The 25,841-nt window shown below is 56.5% G+C and overlaps 1 protein-coding gene across 5 annotated transcripts in view; it reads left to right on the top strand.

Annotated features, from left to right (window-relative positions):
• SGSM2 (small G protein signaling modulator 2) overlaps positions 1 to 22,010 on the top strand; it is a 37,617-nt gene extending 15,607 nt beyond the window's left edge. The window contains exons 3-24 of one of the 5 annotated variants that reach the window (XM_070390239.1): positions 4,290 to 4,452; positions 4,697 to 4,858; positions 5,123 to 5,190; positions 5,290 to 5,435; positions 5,702 to 5,836; positions 6,308 to 6,432; positions 6,824 to 6,891; positions 7,025 to 7,185; positions 7,348 to 7,474; positions 9,047 to 9,181; positions 13,988 to 14,141; positions 14,916 to 14,980; positions 15,083 to 15,228; positions 15,664 to 15,792; positions 16,022 to 16,204; positions 18,188 to 18,466; positions 18,775 to 18,899; positions 19,311 to 19,393; positions 19,539 to 19,648; positions 20,254 to 20,350; positions 20,874 to 21,115; positions 21,257 to 22,010. In XM_070390239.1, coding sequence (XP_070246340.1) covers positions 4,290 to 4,452; positions 4,697 to 4,858; positions 5,123 to 5,190; positions 5,290 to 5,435; positions 5,702 to 5,836; positions 6,308 to 6,432; positions 6,824 to 6,891; positions 7,025 to 7,185; positions 7,348 to 7,474; positions 9,047 to 9,181; positions 13,988 to 14,141; positions 14,916 to 14,980; positions 15,083 to 15,228; positions 15,664 to 15,792; positions 16,022 to 16,204; positions 18,188 to 18,466; positions 18,775 to 18,899; positions 19,311 to 19,393; positions 19,539 to 19,648; positions 20,254 to 20,350; positions 20,874 to 21,115; positions 21,257 to 21,292 — 2,939 coding nt within the window. In that variant the 3' untranslated portion in view covers positions 21,293 to 22,010. Of the gene's footprint in view, positions 1 to 4,289; positions 4,453 to 4,696; positions 4,859 to 5,122; positions 5,191 to 5,289; positions 5,436 to 5,701; positions 5,837 to 6,307; positions 6,433 to 6,823; positions 6,892 to 7,024; positions 7,186 to 7,347; positions 7,475 to 9,046; positions 9,182 to 13,987; positions 14,142 to 14,915; positions 14,981 to 15,082; positions 15,229 to 15,663; positions 15,793 to 16,021; positions 16,205 to 18,187; positions 18,566 to 18,774; positions 18,900 to 19,310; positions 19,394 to 19,538; positions 19,649 to 20,253; positions 20,351 to 20,873; positions 21,116 to 21,256 lie in introns of all 5 variants that reach the window. The other 4 variants (XM_070390236.1, XM_070390237.1, XM_070390240.1 and 1 more) reach the window with 4 other exon arrangements.
• Positions 22,011 to 25,841: the final 3,831 nt, after the last annotated feature.

Raw genomic sequence — 25,841 nt, 5'->3', positions numbered from 1 at the left:
ACTCGCTTTAATCCATTCTTGTGGGCTCCTGAGACACCAGAGCTTCTCTCAGCCCACGGAATTGTTTCTCGGTCCCTGCGCAGCTCAGATCACCAGTGGCTGCCCTAAGCAGAGCTCGGGTGCTCCTGTAAGAGTGGGGAAGCAAACCAACCTGCAGACCCTACTTGCTGAGTGCTGGTGAAGGGTGGGGTGCCCATGGACAGATCCCGAGCCTTTCTGAGTTGTGTGACAATTCACATCCCGAATGGAGAGAATCTTTGGCATCCTTTCATGATGCAATTATGATTATTATTTTGAATCAGTAACCTGGCCCAGAAATCAAGACTATATTGCTTCTTGTGCCTCCTTCCAGAGTTTTTTTTATCCTAATCTTAAAAAAACTGTTTTTTGTTTACCCCACCCTTTTTGTCATCCAGAGGTCTCTTAAAGACTTTTCTGTTCTGAGCTCCTAGAGCGCATCCTCACTCTTTTCAGAGTGGCATTGTAATTACACCGTACGAATGTGTCGTGCCTGTGTGCATGCCTGTGTGCGTGCAAAGTTGCTTCAGGGTGCCCTCTCTGCTCTCATCCTGGCTCACTGACAGCAGTTCCCTGAGCCTTGCTGTCAGTGGAGCAGGATGACGGAGTAGAGAGGGTACCCTGGGCCCCTCTGGTACCGCAGCTCCAAAGGCCACCATAGGCAGGCAGTGAGAAGATCCAGCTTGTTGAGTCATGTCTGTTTCTCTGCTTCAATTCACTCACCCAAATGCTTCCATCCCAACCAGTCATCAAAAACAGTAACAGTGTAGATTTGTTCTTAATCAGTCTGTGTTTTTCTTACGTGAAATGAGCCGAACGACTATCAGGATGGTGTTTCCCATTTTTGGGAGCATCCGGAGTGGCTGTGGGTAGTACTAGGAACCCTGGTATCTGAAGCCTTCATGTCACTGCTGGGGTACCAGGGCCAGGACAGCTCTGTCAGAAGGGGGATGGTTTCGGCTGACTTGGTGATTTGGCTGTGATGGGTGTCTCCTTGCCAGGGCCCTCTCCTCCAGAGGCTTCTATGTGGCCTTTCCCCTGGGAAGGGGAGCTTAATGGTCCATGAGAGGCCCTCCTGGGGAGTGTGGCAGCTGGAGAGGTGGACATTATTGCTGGTGGCTCTGCAGCTGCAGCTCTGAGTGTGGGTTCACTGTACACGGAGAGGGACCAGGCGGGTCTTTGTGCTTGCATCTCTGCGAGTGTCAATCAGTGGACATGTCTGTGATTCTGCTCAACCCAGAAGTCTTAGAGCTGGGTTTTAAAATTTTCTGGGGTCAGAGACCCCTTTTAGAAACCAAAAGTCAAGGATTCCTTATTCAGAAAAGAACCACCCACCTATGCATGTGGGAGCAGGCCAATGATTCTATGTGCAAAGTTAGGAGCTCCCTGGAAAGTCCAGAAGCCCATCCACAGACCCTCTCAGGAGAGTAATTCTCAATTATTACAAGTGTTATGATCTCATTTTGCCTACACACTGCACACGATAACATCTTTCATCACACGCACTTCTCCTCTGCGAGGTTCACTCCTTTGGGAACGGGGGAGGCATAGTGTGGTCTAACAAGTCCTGACTAAGGAGCCTGGGGACTCAGACTAGGAACACCTGGCAGAGGGTGTTACTTTGGCAGAGGGTTGATTACTTTGCTTGGAAGGTAGAGAGGCGAGAGAGGTTTCTCCTGCTGCAGATGTTGCCTGGCACCTTGCCCGGGTTTCACAGGAGGCACTTCAGGGCCACAGGGTGAGTGGGGGCACCTGGTGTGCTGTTCTCAGCATTCCCTACTCATGGTGATTATGGAGGCATGCCTCCGCCCACTCCCAGAGAACTCGCAGCCTCGTGCCCAGAGGCTGCCTGGCAGGCTGGGTGAGGCTAGGCCGCTGCTTGGATCCCCAGCTCCCCAGCCTGGCTTCGTGCGTGCCACGCAATGGTCGCCTGGGGAAGGTAGGAAGGCTAATGACTCATTACCCCAGTAATTAGTCACATCACTGAGGAGCTCGGTCCCCTGCAGGACTGGTGCCGCCTGCTGCCACTCTGGTTCCTGTTCCTCTCTGTTTTTCTCCCTCTCTGAACGGGCACTGCCAGCCCGGGAAACAGCCGCCACTTTCCTCCAGGTGTGGGCGTGTAGCTGCAGCAGGACCAAGAGCCTAGGACTAAAAGGCCACTCATCTGTGCTCCCTGCCCCAGGGCTACATAGGACCTCCAGGGACCTACCACAGAGCGGGGCATGTGACTCAGAAGCGAAGATTCCCCCACATGCCTCATATACACATGACCCCTGTAGATACACCTGTCTGCGTACACACATGCTCACACATGTATGAATGTGGCAGGAGGGAAAGGCTGCGTCTCCCAGGCCTGAACTCCCAGGAGAGGGCAGGGACGGTAACCTCCCTCCCCACCCCGGGACCACTCTCATTGAGCTGGCCAGCCTCCAGTTTGGCCCTAGGGACTCTCTAAACGTCTCAACCTCAGTGCGAGAGACAGCCAAAACTTACAGGACAGCAGTGACCGTAACAGTAAAGGCAGAAATTAGGTGACAGCTGCTGCTTTCAGTGGTTATTTCCCAAGTGCCGGTTTCTCTCTTTTTTTTTTTAAGATGCAGATTGTTTGTTTTTTTTTTAAATATAGTTTTGTTTTTGTTTTTGGCTGTGCTGGGTTGTTGTTGCCACACGAGCTTCTCTCTGGTTGCGGCGAATAGGGGCTACTCTCTCGTTGTGGTGTGTGGCTCCTCTTGTTTCGGAGCACGGGCTTAGGACCTGCTGGCTTCAGTAGCTGCAGCTCCCAGGCTCTAGAACACAGGCTCAGTCGTTGTGGCTCACGGGCTTAGCTGCTCCGAGGCATGTGAGATCTTCCCGAATAGGGGATTGAACCCACCTGTGTGTTGAGAGTCCCTTGGACTGCAAGGAGATCCAACCAGTCCATTCTGAAGATCAGCCCTGGGATTTCTTTGGAAGGAATGGTGATAAAGCTGAAACTCCAGTACTTTGACCACCTCATGCGAAGAGTTCACTCATTGGAAAAGACCCTGATGCTGGGAGGGATTGGGGGCAGGAGGAGAAGGGGACGACAGAGGATGAGATGGCTGGATGGCATCACTGACTCGATGGACGTGAGTCTGAGTGAACTCCAGGAGTTGGTGATGGACAGGGAGGCCTGGCGTGCTGCGATTCATGGGGTCGCAAAGAGTCGGACACGACTGAGCGACTGAACTGAACTGAACTGAACTGTGTGTCCTGCATTGGCAGGCAGATTCTTTACCACTAGTGCTACCTGGGAAGCCCACCTCCAGCCCAGTCCCTGTGAAAAGAGAACACATGAGGCAAGAGACCTCCTCCCACCTTGAGCCCCCACCCCCAACGCACCTGGAGGAGGTGAAAGGGGCTCAGCCCATGTTTGGGGCCCTGGCTCCTCCTCCCATCTCTGCCACTTTGTGATGCGAATCAGCCTTCTTCCCCTTTCAGGGCCTTTCCTTCCTCAGCTGTAAAACAATCAGCTTGGCCTCAGTCATGGCCAAGCCCCTTCCTCCCCCGTACTTCCACACTAATTTCTTTTTAGCATCTGTCTGTGCCCAGGGCAGCTCCCCACCCTCCCCCACCACGCCCTTCTTTGCTTCCTGTGGAGCTTGTCTGCTGTAAGCAGCGTCCAGACGGAGAGTAGGCCTAGCCCCTAAAAATATGAATGAATGAAGGGAAGCCCTCCCTGCATGGGAAGGAGAAATCTCTCACTCCCGCAGGGCTCATCAATAATTCAGGGCCGCTGTCAGGTCTGATCTCTGCAGTGGCTTCATCAATATTTCAGCTCCTTCTCCAGAGCCTCGTTCCTTAGCAACCGCATCATCAGTGCTCTCCAGGAGGGCTGCCGGGCTGTGTGTTCCCCTCATCCCCTGTCCTGGGGGTGCTGTCCGCGCTTGCCCTCGTGGGCAGGGGTGGAGTCACCCATACCACCCGCCCTGGCAGCTTTGTCCTCAGAGCCTCAGGACGATGCCACATACAGGAGGCATGACATACCAGGCCAGGTGGTGGGAGGGGACGGGGATGGAATGGCACGTCAAAGCCCCCAGGGGTCCACCCTGGGCAGGGAGGAGCAGGGGCACGAGCGGGAGCACTTTGGGAGGAGGTCGGGGTGCATCTCCCTGGCCGCCCTAAGCCTGAACCGCACCCCCCAGTCCTCGCCCGGGGCAGTCCTCGCCCCTGTGCTCCCCACAGGTATGAGGGAGGGGTGTTCTCCCCTCGCTGTCTTGCCTAGGCTAGTTGCCGTCCCCTCTGTGGCCCAGGTGCGGTGGAGGCTTGCCTCCTGCATCAGCTGAGGCGCCGCGCTGCCGGCTTCCTGCGCAGTGACAAGATGGCAGCCCTGTTCACCAAGGTGGGGAAGACGTGCCCGGTGGCCGGGGAGATTTGCCACAAGGTGCAGGAGCTGCAGCAGCAAGTGGAGGGCAGGTGAGCCTGGGCCGGCCCCGCCCCGCCCCTCCCTTCTGCTCGGTCCATTTCCAAGGGCCTCTCGGGTGAGGGGCCAGACTAAGGGTGATGAGGGGGGTGGCCCTTTCATCTCCAACCCCTCCTCCCAGTCAGTCCTCTGGGTTCTCGTCTTGTGGCACCAGACTCTGTTCCCAGAGCCACCAGTCTGCATTGCGGCTTGCCCCCCAAGCCCTCACACTCCTGGAGCCCACCTCTCTCTTTGCAGGAAACCCTTGGCAAGCAACCAGGAGACCCTGCGGAGACAGGGCTCTGCCAGCGGGAAGGCCCCAGCCCTCAGCCTGCAGGCCCTGAAGCACATATGGGTGCGCACAGCGCTGATGGAGAAAGTGCTGGACAAGGTCGTGCAGTACCTGGTGGAGAACTGCAGGTGACTGCCCTTCCCTGAGACCCGCTCCCCACTCCCACCCCAGGCCTTGACTGCCCACCATGGTCTCTAGGCATGCGCCATTCCCTGTAGCACCCAGAAAGCAGGGACCACCCCAGGCCACCCACAAAGCTCAGCCCTTGTGGACTCATTGCTGCTTGATTACTGGACATGGATTGGGTGGGGACATGTCTCCTTGGTGAGCTTGACAGCCCTGGAAGGAGGCCCGGAGCCCTGCGGTCACCCTGTCTGTTTCTTTCCTGGCAGCAAGTACTACGAGAAGGAGGCATTACTGGCAGACCCTGTGTTTGGCCCCATCTTGGCCTCTCTTCTAGGTAAGCCTGGGATCAGAGAGGCCTGTGCTGGCCCACAGCGGTGGCTCCGGGGCAGGTGCCAAGGGGCCACCCCCGAGCTGATGGTTCCTGTCTCCACAGTGGGGCCCTGTGCCTTGGAGTACACCAAGCTCAAGACAGCCGACCACTACTGGACTGACCCCTCTGCTGATGAGCTGGTCCAGAGACACCGTATCCGGGGTCCCCCGCATCGCCAGGACTCCCCTGCTAAGCGCCCAGCCCTAGGAGTAGGTGTCCCTCTTCCCACCCCGTGCTCACCCAGGATGGGCCCCTGGGCCTGTGGCGAGGGCAGTCAGCCTGTGTGCTCCTGGCAGATACAGGCGGTAGTGGCCAGCCCGGGAGAGCCTTCCCCGCACTGGCTCTTAAATAAATGCCAGGAGCACAGAGCTGGTCCGAGGCCGAGGGCAAACTGGGGACAGGAAGGACTCTCGGGGTCCTTGGCCCCCACGCTGATCTCCCTGGACCGGGGGCCAAGCCATGACTTTGTGCGCAGATCCGCAAGCGACACTCAAGCGGCAGTGCATCGGAGGACAGGCTTGCCGCCTGCGCCCGCGAGTACGTGGAGTCGCTGCACCAGAACTCCAGGGCCCGGCTGCTCTACGGCAAGAACAACGTGCTGGTGCAGCCGGTAGGGGAGCCCAACGCCCCCCCCCCACCTCTTCCTGAGGGGCCCAGACCTCCAGCCACATCCAGCCCTTCCTTCAGAGGCTTCATTTCACACACCTCACGCCCAACCTTGAGCTGTCACGAGCCACGATGGCATCGGCTCTGGCCCACTGAGACCAGGCGTTCAGGGGGCAGGAATGGCGGCCAACAGGCAGGGGGAACACCCAGCCTGGGTGTGACTGACCCGGACACATCTGCTAGCCAAGAGGCTCACGGGGCAGAGGCAGTGGCCCCAGCCAGGCAGGGAAAGGAGGTGCCCACGTCTGCAAGGGGCATATGACGCCCCTGCTTCCTCCCGGTTCCCAGGCCCATATCCTGTGATGGGCCCAGTCTGGCCTCCCCTGGACCCACCTGGAGCTCCTCTTCCACAGGCCATCCCAGGAGCCGCTCAGGCCCTCACCCTCTCTGTCCTCTGTGTGTCTCCTTTCTGTAGAAGGAGGACATGGAGGCTGTCCCTGGCTACCTCTCCCTGCACCAGTCTGCAGAGAGCCTCACTCTGAAGTGGACCCCCAACCAGCTCATGAATGGGACTCTGGGGGACTCTGAGCTGGAAAAGAGGTGAGGGCTTTGAGACCCCCTCCCAGGAGTCAGGGAAGGGAGTTGGGGCTTGCTCCCTGGCGGGGAGGGCATGGAGAGACCCAGCCTGCTCCAGGGGGCAGACCTCACTTCTTACCCAACGCCAAGAATTGCAGGGAGAGGCTACCTGGAGAGGTTCCCGGAATCTCTCAGACCAAGCCAGGCCTGGGCATGGAGAGGTTTGTCTGAGCCAAGTTCTGGGCAGCTGCGACTGCCAGGCTCTCTGCTACAAGGATAGCACGGGGCCCCAGGAGACACAGCTGGCCGAGGTTGTTTCTCAGCCACAGTCACGCTATCCTCTGGATAGTCTCACGGCGTCTCGGCGGGGTGACAGGTCTCTGGGCACAGTGACACCAATCTGATTTCTCCTCAGCGTCTACTGGGACTACGCCCTGGTCGTGCCCTTCAGTCAGATCGTCTGCATCCACTGCCACCAGCAAAGTGAGCCTCCCCTGTGCTGGGCGCAGGGGTGAGGGGAAAGAGGCCGCGTGGCCCACGGACCTCCTGTCCCCCTCCCACTGGCCCCTGGCTCCGAGCCCTCTCCCCAGCCTCACTGGTGCACGTTTACCCCCAGAGAGCGGCGGCACGCTCGTGCTGGTGAGCCAGGACGGCATCCAGAGGCCCCCGCTGCACTTCCCACAAGGGGGCCACCTGCTATCCTTCCTGTCCTGCCTGGAGAACGGCCTTCTGCCTCGAGGGCAGCTGGAGCCCCCACTCTGGACCCAGCAGGGGAAGGTACCTCTGGGTGAAGGGAGGTAGGGACTGGGTTCTCTCCTGCCCCCCCCCACCCCAGTCCCCCATCCTTCTGCACATGGAGCTGTTCGCAGCAGCCTGGGGGTCTCCTGCATCAGACCCCACCCACCCAGGGCAGGCTGACCACCCACCCTACCTCTACAGGGGAAGGTGTTCCCCAGGCTACGGAAGCGCAGCAGCCTGCGGTCCATGGACGCGGAGGATGTGAGCACGGGGCGAGCGACCGACTACGTGTTCCGGATCATCTACCCTGGCCACAGACATGAGCACAGTGAGTGTCTCAAACCTTGCTCAGGAGGAAGAGAGCGGGGCTCCGGGTGGTGGGGGGTGCAGTGTCACCTGGGGCCGGGGTGTGGGGCGGCTGGCAGGGCCCGCTGCCCAGGCTGGGGTGACCCAGGCAGGTTGTCACTCAGCCTCACACGGGACCTGTCCCCCCACAAACCGTCCCTCTGAGGAGTAGCCTCTTGTTTATCTAGCCGTCTTCTCCTCACTTCGTAACCCCAGGTCTGTTGGCTCAGAAGTCACTGTTCGGTATTCTCTTGGCCATCTTTTCATGCCCTGCCCCAGGGGAAAAAATGTGATGAGACTAGAAATAGAAGGTGGGGAGCTCTCCGTTTCGCCTCAGCCTGCTGCCTGACCCCCATAGGGAAGTGTGGGTGCGGGGTCAGCGCTGCCTTGTGGGCAGTTTGTAGGTGCAAATTGTTCCCTGACTCTGCTCTAGCCAGGCCTCTCCCCCAACCTGCTACTGATGCGGAGGCAATAGTGGGAGTCGGGGGCATCTAGGGTGAGGTTTGGAGCTACAAGGGGCTTCTGGAGGCCGGGAGTTGAAAGTCGGCTTGGCTCTCGTGGGTCTTGCCCCCCCGGACTTAACCCCTTTGGGCTCCAGGTGGCTGATCCACAAGCATTTACCAATGCTCCCTTTCTGGTCAGAGCACCACAGTGAGCATCACCGACACATGAGCACCGGGCACTGCCCACGGGTTTCTCCCGGCCAGACTTGCTGAGCCTGGGGGTAAGGTCAGAGAATGTGCCAGCCCAGAGCATGTATTTGCCAGCCAGACCACCTGCTCCCAAGACACACTAACTCATGCCAACAAGTTGTTGACCAGTGGTCTCTGTATTAGTGGACAGACTGTGCAGACTGCAAACATTCAGCCACAGCGTGAGGTCCTGACCAGCATGGAGGGCAGGAGGTGTGGGGCCCCTCCCCTCCCAGGTGTGCCTGCCAAGGAAGAGACACAGCTTTGGCCAGCCGTGTTTGCCGACCTGGCACTTAATCTCGGGCTCTTGCTCAGCTCAGCTGTTGCAGCTTCCACTTGCCCTCTTCAAGTCTTGTCATTTCCCAGTTGCGGTCACCTCAAGGAAGAGAAGCCCAGTGGGGTGACTCATGACTCAGGCTCTTCTAGAGCAGCTCCGGAAAGGCCTGGGAAGGTTGGATTTTCAATCTGAAGAGGGGGATTTTAGGGTGACGTTCAGATGTGGTTCAGCGTGTCTATGACACGAGCCGAAGAATGACGGGGATCCATCTGCCAACAGTCATGCCCGGCCTCAGCTGTGCAGGGCTGGGGAGCCCCTATCTTTCACTACCCTGACCACCCCCATCAGTTCTCTCTTCTGTTCTTCCTAGAGAGGGCATCCTTCAAGAGTGAGCTCTGTAGCTGCCTCCCAGCCCTCACTTTCTTCCATCATTTCCCCAGTAACTCATCAAAAAGCTCTCCGGTCCCCTCTTCCACACCCTGCAGGCTCAAGGTGACCCCAGACTCTGTAAGGAGGGAGTCCAGACCCTCCTGCCCTGGGACCAGGGTCCTCACGCCTCTGCGTCTCTGCTGTTCTCTTTGAGCAGTCACTATTAACTACCACCACCTAGCGGCCAGCCGCGCGGCCTCGGTGGACGATGATGAGGAAGAGGAGGATAAACTACACGCAATGCTCTCAATGATCTGCTCGCGGAACCTCACAGCTCCCAATCCGATGAAAGGTTTTTATCCCTCCCTGTCTCCCTGATCCACCCCTTCCTCCCGCCCTGCCCCAATCCCCTGGGCCCACGTGCCACCCACCGCAGGGGCTCAGATGGCAGTGTTGGCATTACAGGACTTGCACCCAGGATGCAGATCAGGGAGGGTGGAAGGAGGCGCCAGCCAGAGGGACAGGACCAAGGGCAGCCGGTTCTGGGTTCCCCATCGAACCTGTGAGGGGAGGCTTCCCACCCTAGAGGGAAGAGATTAGAGATTCCCTGGTAGGAAGTCTGATTATCTGGTTCCCTCCTGGGAATGAATGGCTCTCTGAGCCCTGTTCCTCCGGGGGTGGATCATGCTGATAAACCCAAGACAGTGTCTTTCTCTCTCTCCCACTGTCTGGAAAGACGTAAACAGAACAGAAGAGCAGGCCCCTCCTCGGCAGGGCTAGGAGTGGGACAGCTCATGGGGACAGGAGTCACCTGTGGTCAGGGGAGGGGTTGGGGCCACCATGGAGAGAGACCCAGAGCTCAGTTGACCTGGCTAGCACTTTAGCATGAAATCTAGAAATATCTGTGTCAGAGATATCAGACAGCTGTGTTCCCGCCCTCAGGGACCTGAGTCCAGGGTTACAAAGACCCCTTTACTGGAAATGACAGGACAGTGCCCACAGCTTCTCTGGTCACCAGTCCTCTTGGGGCAGAGCTTGACTGGTGGAGAGGCACTGGCCGGGGGACCAGTGAGGCCCAGGTCACGTAAGACTGGTTCTGAAGGGCTGAGGCCCCCTCTCTCAGATCTGAGGGGAAGCATTCCCATGCCACAGATTCACTTCTTTCTTCTTTTTTTTCATTAAAAATATATATTGTGTCCATATAGGAGCTAGTGGAAAAATCTTCATCTCTATCTCTTTTCTATACTCCACACGTGTGCTAAGTCACTTCAGTCATGTCCGACCATAGCCCGCCAGGCTCCTCTCTCCATGGGGATTCCCCAGGCAAGAACACTAGAGTGGGTTGCCATGCCCTCCTCCAAGGGATCTTCCAGACTCAGGGATTGAACCCGAGACTCATGTCTCCTTCATTGGCAGGCAAGTTCTTTACCACTAGCTCCGCTTGGGAAGCCCTTTCTGTTCTCTAAGAATGACCAATTAAATATATAATCCCCAACATTTTAGGAGATGAGGGTGGGGTTTGTACAACAAGTAGGAAAAGAAGCTTGACACCATCCATTGTCCAGGATGAAAGTCAGCTGGTCTCTGTTCCATCAGACCTTAATGCAGATGTGGAACGCTTTGCTTCTGTTGCCCTGCTGCAGGGGGCTTGATGGCTCCTCATGGTCACATTCACCTGCAGACAGCAGAGCCAGAGCTTCGAGGTCAGTGGATCTCTATGAAATGTACACACACATACACACAGCGTTTGTGAGGCAGACTGTTACAAAAGTATCTTCCTGTTTGTTTATGCCTCCCTGTATGCACTTGAACAATTCCCTACCATTCTTTTTATTTGTTTTTATTTTTTAAACGATTTACAAAGTTGTGTTACTTTCAGGTACACAGCAAAGGGATTCAGTTTTATAGATGTATCTATTCTTTTTCAGATTAGTTTTCATTGTCGGTTATTGTAATACCGACTGTAGTCCCCTGTCCTATACTGTAGGTCCTTGTTTATCTATCTTACCGATAGTAATATATTTATATGTTAATCCCAAACTCCTAATTTATCTCGCCCCCCAGCCACAGAGCAATTCCTTCTCCACTTTCCCTGCCCCTATACAGAGAATGTGAGGCTTCCCTCATAGCTCAGTTGGTAAAGAATCCGCCTGCAATGCCGGAGACACCGGTTCAATTCCTGGGTCAGGAAGATCCGCTGGAAAAGGGATAGGCTACCCACACCAGTATTCTTGGGCTTTCCCTTGTGGCTCAGCTGGTAAAGAATCCACCCGCAATGTGAGAGACCTGAGTTCAGTACCTGAGTTGGGAAGATCTCCTGGAGAAGGGAAAGGCTACCAACTCCAGTGTTCTGGCCAAGAGAATTCCATGGACTGTTTAGTCCATGGGGTCGCAAAGAGTCAGACATGACTGAGCGACTTTCACTTCCACTTTCACAGGGGTATTCAGGAATATGCGACACTCTCCTTATACAAAATTCTACCAAAGAATCCAGTTCCTGAGCTTGACCGCCACGCCTGTAACGGGAAACCCAGTCCATAGCCTAGAACACGCCTGGTACACCCTCAGCCCAGCCCCCGGCTGCCCCCTTACCCACCACGTCCCTGCCCTTGCGCCTGCCCCCTCTGCCAGCCCTCCAGTGGGACCCCCCCCCAGGCCAGCTGGTAGGAACTGGGGGACCCTCACTCCCCACGTTGGTCGCCTGCACTTGGCCTGCCACTTGGACTTTCCTTGCAGACCTGTGCTTGGTGCTGATGCTCATTTCCAGGTTAGCTGACTTGGAGCAGTGTGGGAAGGCTAAGTGAGGAGAGTCGGGGAGCCCCTTCCCACCCCACAAACGGTAGTCAGGCTGAAGGCTGGGGGTGTCCCAGTAGAGCCCCTGTTTGGTGGTTGTGGAGCTGAGGAAGCCATCCCTGGATGCTCTGAGAACTGAGGCCCCCCAAGATCAGAGAAACTCAGAGGGTGCAGGGGCAAGGGGGCTTGTCTGAGCATACTCTTGGGGGACTCAGGGTCAAGCCAACCCAGTGTACAGCCCCCGGCTCCAGCCCTTGAGAAAGGGGAGGAGGTGTGTGAGCAGTGTCGTCAGGTGGCTGGGGCGATGGTATGGGAGCCCCACCTCCACTCCAGTCCATAATGACAACACTGTTGAGTCCGTTCTGCTAGCCGTTGCTTTCCAGGCCTGCGACATGCTTGACTTGTGCATGTGAATCAAGTGGCGGGGGTCCAGACCCTCCCCTCCCTCCCCCTCCCTCCCCCCCTCCTCCCCTGGCTGCCTCCCCACCGAGCAGAGATGCTGTTCACTCTAATTCTGCTCCAGGCCAGGCACCTTTCACTCGGAATCTTAGGGGCTGTGGGGTTCGACCACCCTAATTGTTTCGCTTCAAACTTTCCTCATGCTCAGAGGAGAGAGTCAGAGTCAAAGCTGGCCCAGCAGACCCTCCCCGTCTAGCCTGCTGCCCCTTGCCCAGTCACTCCAGAGCTCCGGCTGTCTGCACTGGGTTAATTCAGAGATGCAGTGTTCAATGCTGGCTGGCTCAGCTCCTTCCTGGAGAATTAAGGTGAAGAGCATTGACCCAGGACACTTGCCTTGGTTGGGCCCTGCTTTCTGGGCATGAGCTCGTTTTCCTGTGTGCCCACCCTCTATACCTGGCACACCCCCACACCCCGCCTGCCCACCTGCTGCTGCCTACCTGGCTGGGCCCTCTGCCACCCCTCCCCTGCCTCCCCCCACCACGGGCCTCTCTCCTGCCTGCCTGCTGCAGGGGCCTGATCTGGGCTCCTGCCCCATCCCACCTGCATTTGTCCCCTCCTCCTTCTTCCCAGAATCTAGCATGGCTTGCACCCCTCACTCCCAGAGCCGCAGCCCCCCCCCCCACACACCCAGAGTGTTCCCTTAATTTGCCTCCGGGTGGAGCTGAAGGGCCAGATATCAAAAAATCCCAGCTATGGATCTGGAAAGAGAGCCCCCGGGGCCCAGACAGGGCCGCCTCTGAGGGGACTGGAGGGGGTCAGCTTAGTCCTGCCTGCCAGAGCACGCCCAGAGCTGGAGTCTGCCCCAGACTCACAGCAGCCTAGGACCCAGGCTGTAATGCGCAGAAAGAAACGACTGCTTGAATGAAGTCTCTTTATCACACACACACACAGCACTCTCCCTCTCTCTCTCCTTATCTTCTTCAGGCTTCTCGGTCCTTTCCCTCCCCGCTGGCGTCTTTTCCTGGTCCTTTCCCTTTCTGCCCTCATGACTCTGCTTCATCTTTGTGGCTCACCGGACCTGCCAGAGTCCCCCCCCACCACCCTTCAACGAGCAGTGCCTGCCCCACGTGGGCCCTTGAAGCTCTCAAAGATCTTGAGTTCTGATTCAGACTAGCTGGGCCGGCTGAGGAGGCTTGGTCTGCGGTGGCGGAAACATGTCCAAGGAGCTGTCTTCTGCAGCACGTTCTTCTGGGTGGCGGAACTGTGTGGGAGCTTTTCCCTTCCTGCCAGCTCACCTATGTGTTTGCAGGAGGCCACTGAACTGAGGGCAATCAGGCTGGGCAGGGATGGAGAACTCGCCCGCTGCTAGGCTGGCAGCAGGGGCACCTGCCCAGGCAGGGTGCACCGCTCCTCCTCAGCCACTGGCCACCAGGTCTAGAACCCTCAGAGGGATGAGGTCTGTGGACCAGGACTGGTGGCTCAGAGGTCCTTCAGGGACTTTGATCAGCGGAGACTCATGGCATGGGAATGTTCAGAGATTGCAGTGTTCCAGGCATCTTCCTGCAAATCCGAGAGTTTGCTTAAGAGGACCAGGCTGAATCCTGGCAGGCCAGCCAGCTGGCAGCATTTCAGAGAGCTCAGGCTTTTCTTGTTCCTTCTCTTTCTTTCTCCTCCCTCTAGAAAAACAAGTGTCTATCCCATCGCTCATAGCACAGTCATCCATGACTCAGTGAAGTACCGAATCACGCTCAGAAAGTCCAGGTGGGAAGAGTCAGGCACCCTCTCTCTCTCTCCACCACCTCCATCTCTGGGCTCTGGACCCTGGGCCAGGCAGGCACCACCCCTGTGGTTTTCCACCAAAGGGCGACTTCATGCTGCAGCTCTGGGCACAGAGGTGGGCATGCTGCAGGGTGCTTGGGGGAGGAGACCGGCCAGGCCCTGACCGTGGCCCCCTTCCTGCCCTCAGATGCTGGCGACATGATCGAGATGCAGGGCTTTGGGCCCAGCCTGCCAGCCTGGCACCTACAGCCCCTGTGCAGCCAGGGCTCCTCCTGCCTCTCCTGCTCCACCAGCAGCTCCCCCTATGCGCCCCCCAGCCACTGCAGCTGTGTACCTGACCGGTGAGTGGGCCTGCGCGTCTGAGTGCATGTGTCGGTCTGGGCCCTTGTCACTTGCCTGACACGGGGTGGTCTTGAGTTGGATACACCTGGGTTCTAATCTCACTTTTGTTCCCCACGTGGCTCTGCCAAGTCACTGAGTCTCTCTGAGCTCCTATGTTTCTGAGCCTCAGTGTCCTCATCTGTGAAATGGCAATAATACCTGCTGTTCCCTAAGGTGCCTATGAGCACTGAATGAGGTGTACAATGCACGTGAGTGCCCAGAGTTGTGCCTGGCACCGGGCGGGTGCTCGGTATCTGGAGCTCCTCTTCCCAGGGTGGACCTGGATCCCACCATCATGCTGACGTCTGAGGTGCTTCAGCAGGTGTCTGGGCATTTGCTCTGTTACCAGGAACAGTGTGTGTGTGGCCTTTGTGAGAGGGCCATGTGCCCACCCTTGATGGTTTCACTAGCTGCATTTTCACCTGTAACTTCATCCTAACCCTGTTATGTCTGTTGACCCTCAGATGGCTCTCTCCATTCTCACACGAGGACACCAAGATGTACTAACGCAAAGTTAGTTGGCCAAGATCCCTGGGGTGGTTGGGGACCAGGCTGGGCCCCCAGCAGCTCTACCCAGAGTAGCTGGCAAAGCCAGGGAGCCCTTGACATGTTCCCGGGCTGTAGATCCTGCTCCCTGCACCACCCGAGCCCCTCACCTGCCCCCTGAGCCCGAAGATCCTCCCTTCTCACTCGTCCCGCCAGAGGAGCAGCCCTGAGTCAGGCTGATCCCACAGGTTGCCCCTCAGGCTGCTGTGTGAGAGCATGAAGAGGCAGATCGTGTCCCGGGCCTTCTACGGCTGTGAGTGTGGGGTGAGGTGGGGCCGCCGGGGCGGGGGTGGGGGCGGGGGCGGGCACCGGGACGCAGGGTCACGGTCTCCTGGCTCCCCCGCTTCCCCCTCAGGGCTGGCCTACTGCCGCCACCTGTCCACGGTGCGCACCCACCTGTCAGCGCTGGTGCATCACAACATCGTCCCGCCCGCCCGGCCCCCAGGGGCCTCGGGGGGCCTCACCAAGGACGTGTGGAGCAAGTATCAGAAGGACGAAAAGGTGCGTGCTCTGGGCTACCAGGCTCTGGGGTGGCTGGGCGGGAGGCCGCAGTGAGAGCCGACCACCGTGCTCTGTGTTCGGTGAAACGTGGTGCAGGCTCAGAGGGGACAGGCCAGGACGGATAGCCTTGGAGTACGGGGGTCACGGGGAGTCTCGAACAACCAGGCCTGTGGTCTCCACAGGAAAGAGATCAGACAGGGAGTCCTCTCTGCTTCTACATGACTCCACTGCCCTGGGGAGAGCCTCTGCAAATCCCTCCAGGCTCCTTTCCTGCCCTGGAGGGGTTGAAGTAGATCTTCGTCCAGCTCTAGCCTGGGGGGTGCAGTGCCGGGATGTGATGGTCCCAGAGCCATCCGAACCATCCCTGGCCCCGGCTCTCCAGGGCGTGGGGTCACCTGGCTGGCCCACACAGTCTTGCCTCCCTGGGTCCCTCAGAACTACAAGGAGCTGGAGCTGCTGCGGCAGGTCTACTACGGAGGCGTGGAACATGAGATCCGCCAGGATGTCTGGCCGTTCCTGCTTGGCCACTACAAGTTTGGCATGAGCAAGAAGGAGATGGAGCAGGTGAGGGGGAGGACGGGGGCACAGGCAGGGAGCCAGGCCAGGGGAACCCGGGGAGGGGGGGCACCTCAGAAACCTCAGTCTCTTCCCAGCCCGAAAGAGACAGGACAGAGCAGCCCCGCCATCCTCAACCCCGGGCCCGGCCCGAGTCTCCGGCTGTCCCGGGAGGACGGCTGCCGAGGGGGCCCGGTGCGCCCCTCCCCCCAATGGTCACGCTGTGGTCTGAGCACAGGTGGACACAGTGGTGGCAGCGAGGTACCAGCGGGTGTTGGCGGAGTGGAAGGCCTGCGAGGTGGTGGTGAGGCAGCGGGAGCGGGAGGCTCACCCGGCCACACTCACCAAGTTCTCCTCGGGCAGCAGCATCGACAGCCACGTTCAGCGCCTCGTCCACCGAGACTCCACCATCAGCAATGATGTGAGCCCGACGGGACCTGGGGGCCGGGGGCGGGGCCGCCAGCACTGCAGGCCTGACCTCTGATGCTCGTGCTAATGGGCAGCGAGGCCCTGGAGCACGCCTCCACGTGTCCGTGTGTCTCGTTTCCTTCCACTGAAAGATGGGATGACGGTCCCCCTGCTGCCCACTCCTCTGGCTTGTTGCAGGAATAAATGACATGGCGTGCTGTGTTGTGTCCTAAGAGACTAGCAGAGGAGGGTGGATTTATGGGGAATTAGGGAGGCCCTCCTTCTCTGGAGCTTCCCTGGTGGCTCAGACAGTGAAGAATCTGTTTGCAATCCAGGAGACGCAGGTGTGATCCCTTGGAGAAGGAAATGGCAACCCACTCCAGTATTCTTGCCTGGAGAATTCCATGGACAGAGGAGCCTGGCAGGCTGCAGTCCATGGGGTCGCAAAGAGTCAGACATGACTGAGCGACTAATGCTTCAACACTTTTCCCTCTTTGTAGAGAGACCTCAAGGCTAGGAGTGGGCTTCCCTGGGTTCCAGTCCTAAGTCCGCTAGTGACAGGATGAGTGACTTCTCCTCCCATCTCTGGGGCTTGGTGCCCCGTCTCAGCTCCTCTGATTGTAGAGGCTTCTCCTAGAGCTGAGGCTGGGGGTGGGTGTGCACTTGGAGCAGTCCCATCTCATAGAGTTGGCCATGAGAAGCCAGTTCAGAGCCTGTGTGGTTCTTCCCACATCCCCCTTGACTTTTAGATGAACATCAAATCCCAGTCTATGGCTGCTAGGCCCAACTAGAACTGCAAAGTTTCAGTTATCAGGACATTCTTTTATTAACTATTTTTTTTTCTTTAAGACTGCCTCTTTAGATAATGTATATTCTTGTTCCTTAACTCCTATTAACCAAAAACTCAAGTTGGAGCAAGACTTAAAAAGAAATATAACTGCCAAGTCATCCTCTCCTTTCCATGGTCTTTGTTCTGAATCCCATGTTTGTGAACAGATTCTCTGTCTGCTTTGGGTTTTGTTAAACCCTGAGTCTGAACCAGGGCCCCAGCTGCTTAGCTTGTGGACACAAGCAGCCTTTCTCGAAGGCACTAACCCAGCAGCACTTCGTGCTTCTTGCCCAAAGTGAAAACTCCTTTTAAGCATCCCTTCCCTCCATAGTCCAAATAGAAAAATGAGACAAAACCGTCCACATATGTCTCTTCTTTTCCTTGTGACTTGTCTGTGGGAGTGTGTGGACCATTCCCAATCAGTAGAACGTGTTTCTTTTTTCCTTCTTCCTTCTCCTCAGCTTATCCTCAGCTAATCTAACTGATGAGGTACTTGCTAGAGAGGTTTCCTGCCTTGTTCTACTACTGCTTCCCTGGTGGTGCAGAGGTTAAAGCATCTGCCTGCAATGCAGAAGACCTGGGTTCGATCCCTGGGTTGGCAAGATCCCCTGGAGAAGGCAATGGCAACCCACTCCAGCATTCTTGCCTGGAAAATCCCATGGACAGAGGAGCCTGGTGGGCTACAGTCCATGGGGTAGCAAAGAGTCAGACACGACTGAGCAACTTCACTTTCACTTTCTACTACTGCACGCTCAGTCCTGAAAACAAGCTGTGTGCCCCAGAGGCCACACCACGACACTGTGGAAGCTGTCCCAACCCAAGGCAGCCCATGACGTCTGTGTTTGTAGAGGGTCACTTACTCACACTGGCTATCGAGTGCCCAGGCCTCCGTCCCCCTTCTTCCCTTCCCACTTTTTCTCACCAACGTGAGGCCAGATGGGGTTGGAGACGGCATTTTCATGTTTTCCCAGAGCCTGGTTGGCTGGGTTGGGGGGTTGCTTGGCACCCCCCTGGGGAGGCTGTGCTGGGGAGCCATAGGGTGGGAGTAGGGATGTGAGGAGAATTCTGTGTCCCTCTTGGTTCTGACCCTGGAAGAGAGGCTGAGCTGAGGGGGGTGCTGGAGGGCAGGCGTGAGCCCCGCTGTCTTCACGCCCCCCTCTCCAACAGGTGTTCGTCTCTGTGGATGACCTGGAGCCTCCAAGGCCCCTGGGCCCCGAAGACCCCAGACCAGAGGCTGAGCCACGGGCGGAGGCCGGGCCCACGGGCACAGCCATGGTGGAGCAGCAGTCAGTGGAGTTCGACTCTCCAGACTCGGGCCTGCCTTCCTCCCGCAACTACTCCGTGACCTCGGGCATCCAGTCGAGTATAGACGAGGGCCAGATGGGCTTTGAAGAGGAGGACGGTGCTGGGGAGGAAGGCTCCGCTGGAATGGACCCCAAAGCCCAGGTCTCCGAGCCCCAAGAACCTGGCCAGGAGAAGGCCTTGCCGGCTGGCGAGCTGGAGGCCGGGGAGGAGCTCGCGGCCATGTGCGCTGCTGCCTACACTGTATGTGCTCGTTCCCCAGGCATTGGGGACCCTGGGGCGGATGGTGGGATGGCCTGGACTGTCCTGGAGGTGGGCACCGAGCCCCTCCCTCAGCAGGCCCACAGGACTCAGTGCTCCAAGGCCCTTGGCTCCCTGCTTTCGCTGTGTTCCTTTATTCGAGCATCACCTCTGGCCCCTGACTCACCCCTGAGGGCCCTCCACTCTTCCAGATAGAATTACTGGACACCGTGGCCTTAAACCTGCATCGCATAGACAAGGACGTGCAGCGATGTGACCGCAACTACTGGTACTTCACACCCCCCAACCTCGAGCGGCTCCGAGACGTCATGTGCAGGTGCCACTGGGGCCTGGGCTGGGCGGGAGGCGGGGACCCTGCTCCATGCAACATTAGGTCCGGCAGCGCCCTGCTCCCCTGCCCTGTCCCTGTCTCATCACCGGCTCCCTATGTCTGTGTGTCCCCTGTCCTGTCATTCTTGAGGCCTTTCAGATCTCAGCTTTAGCCATGCTTCTCCAGGAACCCTCAGCTGGTCCCCGCCAGCACGTTGGGGGTGGTGATGGCTTGTCCATTTCTACCCGAGCGCCTTGAGAACCGTGGCTATGGATGGTTCAGTATAGCACTCCAGGGCTTCAGGGTGGAGGAAAGGCTGACCTCTGGGTAGCCGACTGGTCTAGCAGTCGTCTCCCCAGGAGTCCCCGAGGAGAGGGGAGGACAGTGCATAGCCACAGAGACTCCCCGGTGTTTCAGCTACGTGTGGGAACATCTGGACGTGGGCTACGTGCAGGGCATGTGCGACCTGCTGGCACCTCTCCTGGTCGTCCTGGACAATGGTGAGGAGGGGGTAGTGGAATTGGGCCTGGGCCAATCCAAGTGGGGAAAGGAACAGGGGATGGCATGGTCTGCATGAAGTGGGGGGAGGGACGTGAGCCAGCTCTGCCCCCTTCCCTGCCAGCCTCACGCCCACCTCCCCCACAGACCAGCTGGCCTACAGCTGTTTCAGCCACCTCATGAAGAGGATGAGCCAGAACTTCCCCAATGGGGGTGCCATGGACGCCCACTTTGCTAACATGCGCTCCCTTATCCAGGTGAGGTCTGCAGCGAGCAGGGGCAAGTGATGGGACAGTGCTGGGCTTGTTCATTATCCACGGGAGGCTGGGGAGCGCTCCCAAAATGTGTTTTATGTATAAGCTTAGTTTCTTTCATTAAAAAATAAAAACCAAGAGAAGAAAATGGCAACCCACTCCAGTATTCTTGCCTGGAAAAGTCCATGGACAGAGGAGCCTGGAGGGCTGCAGTCCATGGGGTTACATGATTGAGCATGCCATGCATGAGGGTGGAGGGAGATGGATTGTAGAACTAAAAATTAAGTAAAAATAAAAACCCCAAACCCCATCATTTTCAACCTTATCAGTCGAAGAGGAATGTTGGCGTATGAATGCTTATACTTGTGAACGTTCTGGCCAGTAGTGTGGTCAATGATGAAATCACCCAGAAAATGGCATCATTCCAGAGAGGACATCCCAGAGAGATGGGTGGAGCCGCAGGGTGCAGCCCTGCCCTGGGAGGGAGACAGGAGGGGCAGATGCAGCTGCCAGGGGGGCACCCGAGGGCCCTGGGGGTCAGGCGGACAGGGCACTGGGGAAAGCACCCACACCCATTCAGTCCAGCGCCCTTTCTCCATTTAAACCAGATCCTGGACTCAGAGCTGTTTGAACTCATGCATCAGAATGGAGACTACACCCACTTCTACTTCTGTTACCGGTGGTTCCTGCTAGATTTTAAGAGAGGTGAGAGGCGGGCTGGAGGGCGGGCCTGGGGTCGGGGCAGTGGGACATCCCCAGAATCACTGGTTCTCAACCCACACTGCAGTGTAGAACCGCTCCGAGGAGCGTTGGGCCTCAGCTAGCCCCGGACTTAACTAAGTGTGGAGACTTTAAAAGCCATTAGGTCAATCCACAGTGCAGCTGGGGTTGAAAATCACCCAAAGGCAATGGTTTTCAGAACTGTTTTCAAACCAAGTCTTCCTGAGCACCAAGGCCTATAGAAGTAGAGCTACTCTAGTGTGACGTGGCCTCCGCGGAAGACCAGGGTACAGGAACTACACGGAGGAGGGCGGGGCTTACCCAGCTCCAGTGGCGCGATTGGGTAGCGCGCTGTACCTATAAGAGGAAGGGCGGGGCCTTGCTTGGAAGCCGCCCTCTTCACCGGTTCCCACGGTGGACCGATCCCAGGACCAGGGCCCTGGAGCTCTGTCTTGGCACGAGGCGACCCGTGGCGGCCAGGCCATCTCAGCCCCCTCGCCATCCCCAGAGCTGCCGTACGAGGATGTGTTCGCTGTGTGGGAGGTGATCTGGGCAGCCCGGCACATCTCCTCGGAGCACTTTGTCCTGTTCATCGCCCTGGCCCTGGTGGAGGCCTACCGAGAGATAATCCGCGACAACAACATGGACTTCACCGACATCATCAAATTCTTCAACGGTAGGAGACACTCGGCGGTGCCGGCTGCCCCAGCAGAGCTGTTGAGTGGGGCTTCCACTCCTGGCCTGGGCAGGGTAAGGGGTGTCTTAGGAATACTGGCCTGGCCCATAAGGGAATGTCAGGAGTCCTGATGGAAATACAGCCGGGTGGGCGGACCCCGGGCTCCTCCCATACTGCAGCCCCCACCCACCTTCAGCTATCCGTGTCTTTCCCAGAGCGGGCTGAGCATCATGACGCCCAGGAGATCCTGAGGATTGCCCGGGACCTAGTCCACAAGGTGCAGACGCTCATAGAGAACAAGTGAGGCCGCGGCCAGGAGGCAGCCGCCCGCCAGAGCCTGGGCTCCCGGGCAGGGGCCCCACACAGCGAGGTGCAGGGGCGGTGCAGCCAAGACTGCCCCGGCCCCCAGGCCCCGCACCTGCCCCACTGTGTTCTAACAAAGTGCTTGTGAGCCTGGGATCCGACTCCGGGCAGTGCCGGCCCCGCAGGGTGATGCAGGGGCCAGAAGGCCCTGAGGTCAGGGCTGGGAAGGGAGGGGTCAGCCTCAGGGACTGACTGCCTTGGGGGACACCTACTCTACTCCCCTCCCAAATACCTGGGGACAGCCCCACTGCCACTGGCGTCCTGAGCCTGGACAGCTCCCCGTGGCCTCGCTGGGGCCCTGTAGAGTTAGGAGGGCTGTGGTTGCCCGGGCCCCAGCTGGGTGGGTTGAGGGGACCCTGGGCTTTATCTCTTCTGAGTGTCCCTCCGCAGGCCCAGTGCCTGTGCACACACCGGCCCCAACAGGGGCAGGCAGAACAGCTGCCAGTTTGGGTGTGTGTCCTGGATGCAGGAGTGTCCTGGGCTGCATCCCAGGCCCTCCCCCGAGACTGCGGGACAGCCCACCAACATGGGCCCTGGTGGGAACAACCCACCTTAGCAGCACTGCCACTGCCTTTGGCCACTTGAGGTGACCGCGTGCACCATCACCCCCCACACCATTAGCCTGTACAGGGCACCCATGTGTATCTGTACGGTGTCACTCAGCACCCTGCTCCTGCTTCGTGAGTTAGACGCGTTCCTGAAAACTGTGTGAGTGATGCTTTCGCCAGCAGAACCACCTAGAATGTGGCAGAGGCACCTGCACAGGAACCGCAGGGTGATTCTTTTAAGGAGGTGGTCCTTTCACGGCCTCCTCTCAGGAACGGGCTCTGGAGCCCCGGGCAGCCATCTGTCCCCGGCATCTGCTGAGTCCCTGAGGCGGAGGGGAGGGTGCTTGGATCTCCCCAGCCTGCTCTTGGCGAGAAGCAAGGCTCGCTCTTCCTTCCACATGCTTCTCAGGATGCTGAGGATGCTAGAGACCCAGGAACCCCCTTGGAGCCTCATTCACAGAGGTTCTAGGGGGGCCCCAGCTCCTGACCCCAGACAGGCCTAGTCATACCGCTTGCTCCGTTGTCCCCACTGCCCCCCCTCGTCAGTACATGCAGGATGGTCCTTGTTCTGGGGCCAGGAGGCTGCTCTGCCACAGGGGCTGGGCCTGCCCAGCGATCACTGAGGTCTGGCGACTTCCTGTGTTTGAGAAACATGGGAAAGAGCCCAGCAACCCCTCTGCATCCCACACAGTCACCCCAGCCCCGGGCACTGCACAGCCTGTTTAGGGGCAGCCTGCCCCATTGCCCATCCATCGTCCGTGAGTCCTTGGCCTCCACCAAGCATGGTGGCCTTTGTGTGCCTGCCTTAGTGACTCTGGTTTTGTGAGGAGCAGAGTGTGTATGTTTTTTGGCTCAGAAACTATACTCTTCAGTGTAACAGACCAATAAACACAGCATTTGGCAATGCTTGAGGCTCTGGTGGCTATTTGTGGGCTGGCACTGGACAGTCAGTGACTGTGTGCGCTGGGGAATTCTGTAAGCTCCACGACTGAACGGTAAAGAGGACCTGCTCCACAAGGCCAGGATGGTGAAAAAAAGGAGAACCATTTCCAGAAGTGAGGGACGCTGGTGGTGGAATGGTTGAAGGTGAGAGCCAGACTCTTAAGTACCTGGAGAGAACCCTTGGGGGAACCTTCACCCCAGAGCCAGCAGTCCTGACCAATGGCCTCTCCAGCCTCTGGATGCATGTGGGTCCCTGCCCGCCCTCCTGACTGGCTACAGTTGAGCTGGAGCTCAACTACAAGACCTCCCAGCCCCTCTAGCCAGTGGGAAAGGACCCTGCCCCTCTGGCCTTGGCTCCTCCTGCCCACTGAGCACTGTCTTCCAGATGCCCACTTCAGGCGAGAGTGGGGAGGAAAGTAGTGGCGGGGGACGCCATACGCAGTGATGGATGGAAAGAGCTGGGCTAAACAGCAGGTTCCTGTCTGCCTGCCCCCACCTCAGGGGCCAGCCCATCACCCATAGTTCCAGATGAGGGCTGCAGTCACCAGCACGTCGTCTGGTGTAGAGGACACTAGCTTTCTGGGGACTAGGGCCTGCTGTCAAATCACTCAGCATCGTCCAGGTAAAGAAACAAGCTGACACCAGTAACTCTGGGACCAGGACCTTATAAATAAGCTCCTCAAGGGGACCATTCCCCACCGCCAAGCTGACCGTGTAGCCTGGAGTGATCAGAGTCCCCCCTGCTATAACATCTATTCAGGTAAACACTCTTGCCAACGTGGGTATAGAGGGAATGTATGTGCCATACTCACTCAGTCGCGTCCGACTCTTTGTGACCCCATGGACTGCAGCCTGCCAGGCTCCTCCATCCATAGGGATTCTCCAAGCAAGAATACTGGAGCGGGTAGCCTATGCCTTCTCCAGCGGATGTTCTCCGACCCAGGAATCGAACTGGGGTCTCCTGCATTGCAGGCAGATTCTTTACCAGTTGAGCCACCAGAGAAGCCCATAGAGGGAATATATCTCAACATAATAAAAGCTATTTTTGACTAAGCAATAGCAAACATAATTCTCAATGGTGAAAAGCTAAAGCTTTCCCTCTAAAATCTGGAAAAAGGATGCCCACTCTCACCTGTTCTATTCAACAGAGTATTGGAAGTCCTGGCCACAGCAATCAGAAGAAATTTAAAACACATCCACATTGGAAAGGAAGAGGTAAAACTGTCATTATATGCAGATAACATGGTAATTATATAAAGAGAATCCTAAAGACTCCACACAAAAATTCCTGATACATTCAGCAGGGTTGCAGAGCACAAGATTAACATACAGAAAGCTGTTGCATTTCTTTACACTAACAATGAAATACCAGGGGAAAAAAAAAATCCTTTTAAAATTGCATCCAAAAAAAAAAACAAAAACCTAGGAATAAATCTTACCAAGGAGGTGGAAGACTTATATGCTGAGAACTACAAAACATTGATAAAGGAAACTGAAGATGAGTCAAAGAAACGGAAAGATACCCCACGTTCTTGGATTGGAAGAATTAATATTGTTGAAATGGCCATACTAGCCAAAGCAATCTATAGGTTTGATGGGACTCGCTATCAAGTGTTCCAGGACATTTTTCACAGAACTAGGATAAATAACCCTAAAATTTATATGGATCCATAACCCAGAATTGCCAAAGCAATTCCAGCATTGCCACAGCAATGAGAAAACAAGAACAGAGCTGGAGGCATTGCCCTCCCAGATTTCAGACTACAGACGTCAGACTACAAAGCTACAATAAATCAAAATAGCCTGGTATTGGCACAAAAACAGATATGTAGATAAATGGAACAGAACAGAGAACCCAGAAATAAACCCACACACCTATGGTCAATTAATCTTCAATAAAGGAGGCAAGCGAATGGAGAAAAGACAGTTTCTTCAGCAAGTGGTTTTGGGAAAGCAAGACAGCGCATGTGAATCAAAGAAGTTAGAACACTCCCTTACACTTTACACAAAAATAAACTCCAGATGGCTTAAAGACTTAAATATAAAACATGACACCATAAAACTCCAATAAGAGACCATAAGCAAAATATTCTCTGACACAAATCATACCAATGTTTTCTTAGGTCAGTCTCCCAAGGCAATAGAAATAAAAGCAAAATCAACAAATAGGACTCAATCAAACTTATAAGCTTTTATACAGCAAAGGAAACTATAAAAAAATGAAAATATATGCAAATGATGCAACGAGTAAGAGCTTAATCTCCAAAATATACAAACAGATCACGTAAGTGAAAAAACAAAAAAAGCCAACCCAATTGAAAAAGGGGCAAAAGACCTAAATAGACATTTCTCCAAGGACACATACAGATGATGGCCAATAGGCACATGAAAAGATACTTAACATCATTAATTATCAAAGAAAAGCTAATCAAAACTGCAGTGAGGCCTCATACTGGGCAGAATGGTCATCATTAAAAAGTCTACAAATAGGACTTCCCTGGTGGTCCAGTAGTTAAGAATCCACTTGCCAATTCAGGGGACATGGGCTCATTTCCTGGTCTGGGAAGATCCCACATCCTGAGGAGCAACTAAGCCCACGAGTACCAACTACAGAACACTGCAACGTAGAGCAGCCCTTGCTCTCTGCAACTAGACAAAGCCTGCACGTAGCAGTGAAGCACAGCCAGAAAAATAATTTAAAAAAAAAAGTCTACAAATAATATGCTGGAGAGGGTATGGAGAAAGGGGAACCCTCCTACACTGTTGGTGGGAATGTAATCATAGTTCTTCATAGTGCTGCCACTGAGTAAAACAGTATCCAGATTCTGGATAAAAGTGGAGTTGCCATATGATCCAGCAATCTCACTTCTGGGCACATATCCAGAAAAACCTCTAATTGAAAAGATACAGGCACCCCTATGTTCCCAGCAGCGCTATTCACAACAGG

This window comes from Bos mutus, chromosome 19 (genome assembly GCF_027580195.1).
Source record: "Bos mutus isolate GX-2022 chromosome 19, NWIPB_WYAK_1.1, whole genome shotgun sequence".
NCBI lineage: Eukaryota > Metazoa > Chordata > Mammalia > Artiodactyla > Bovidae > Bos > Bos mutus.
The sequence above is the reverse complement of the archived record's forward strand: the minus strand, read 5'-3'. Positions and strand labels throughout refer to the sequence as shown.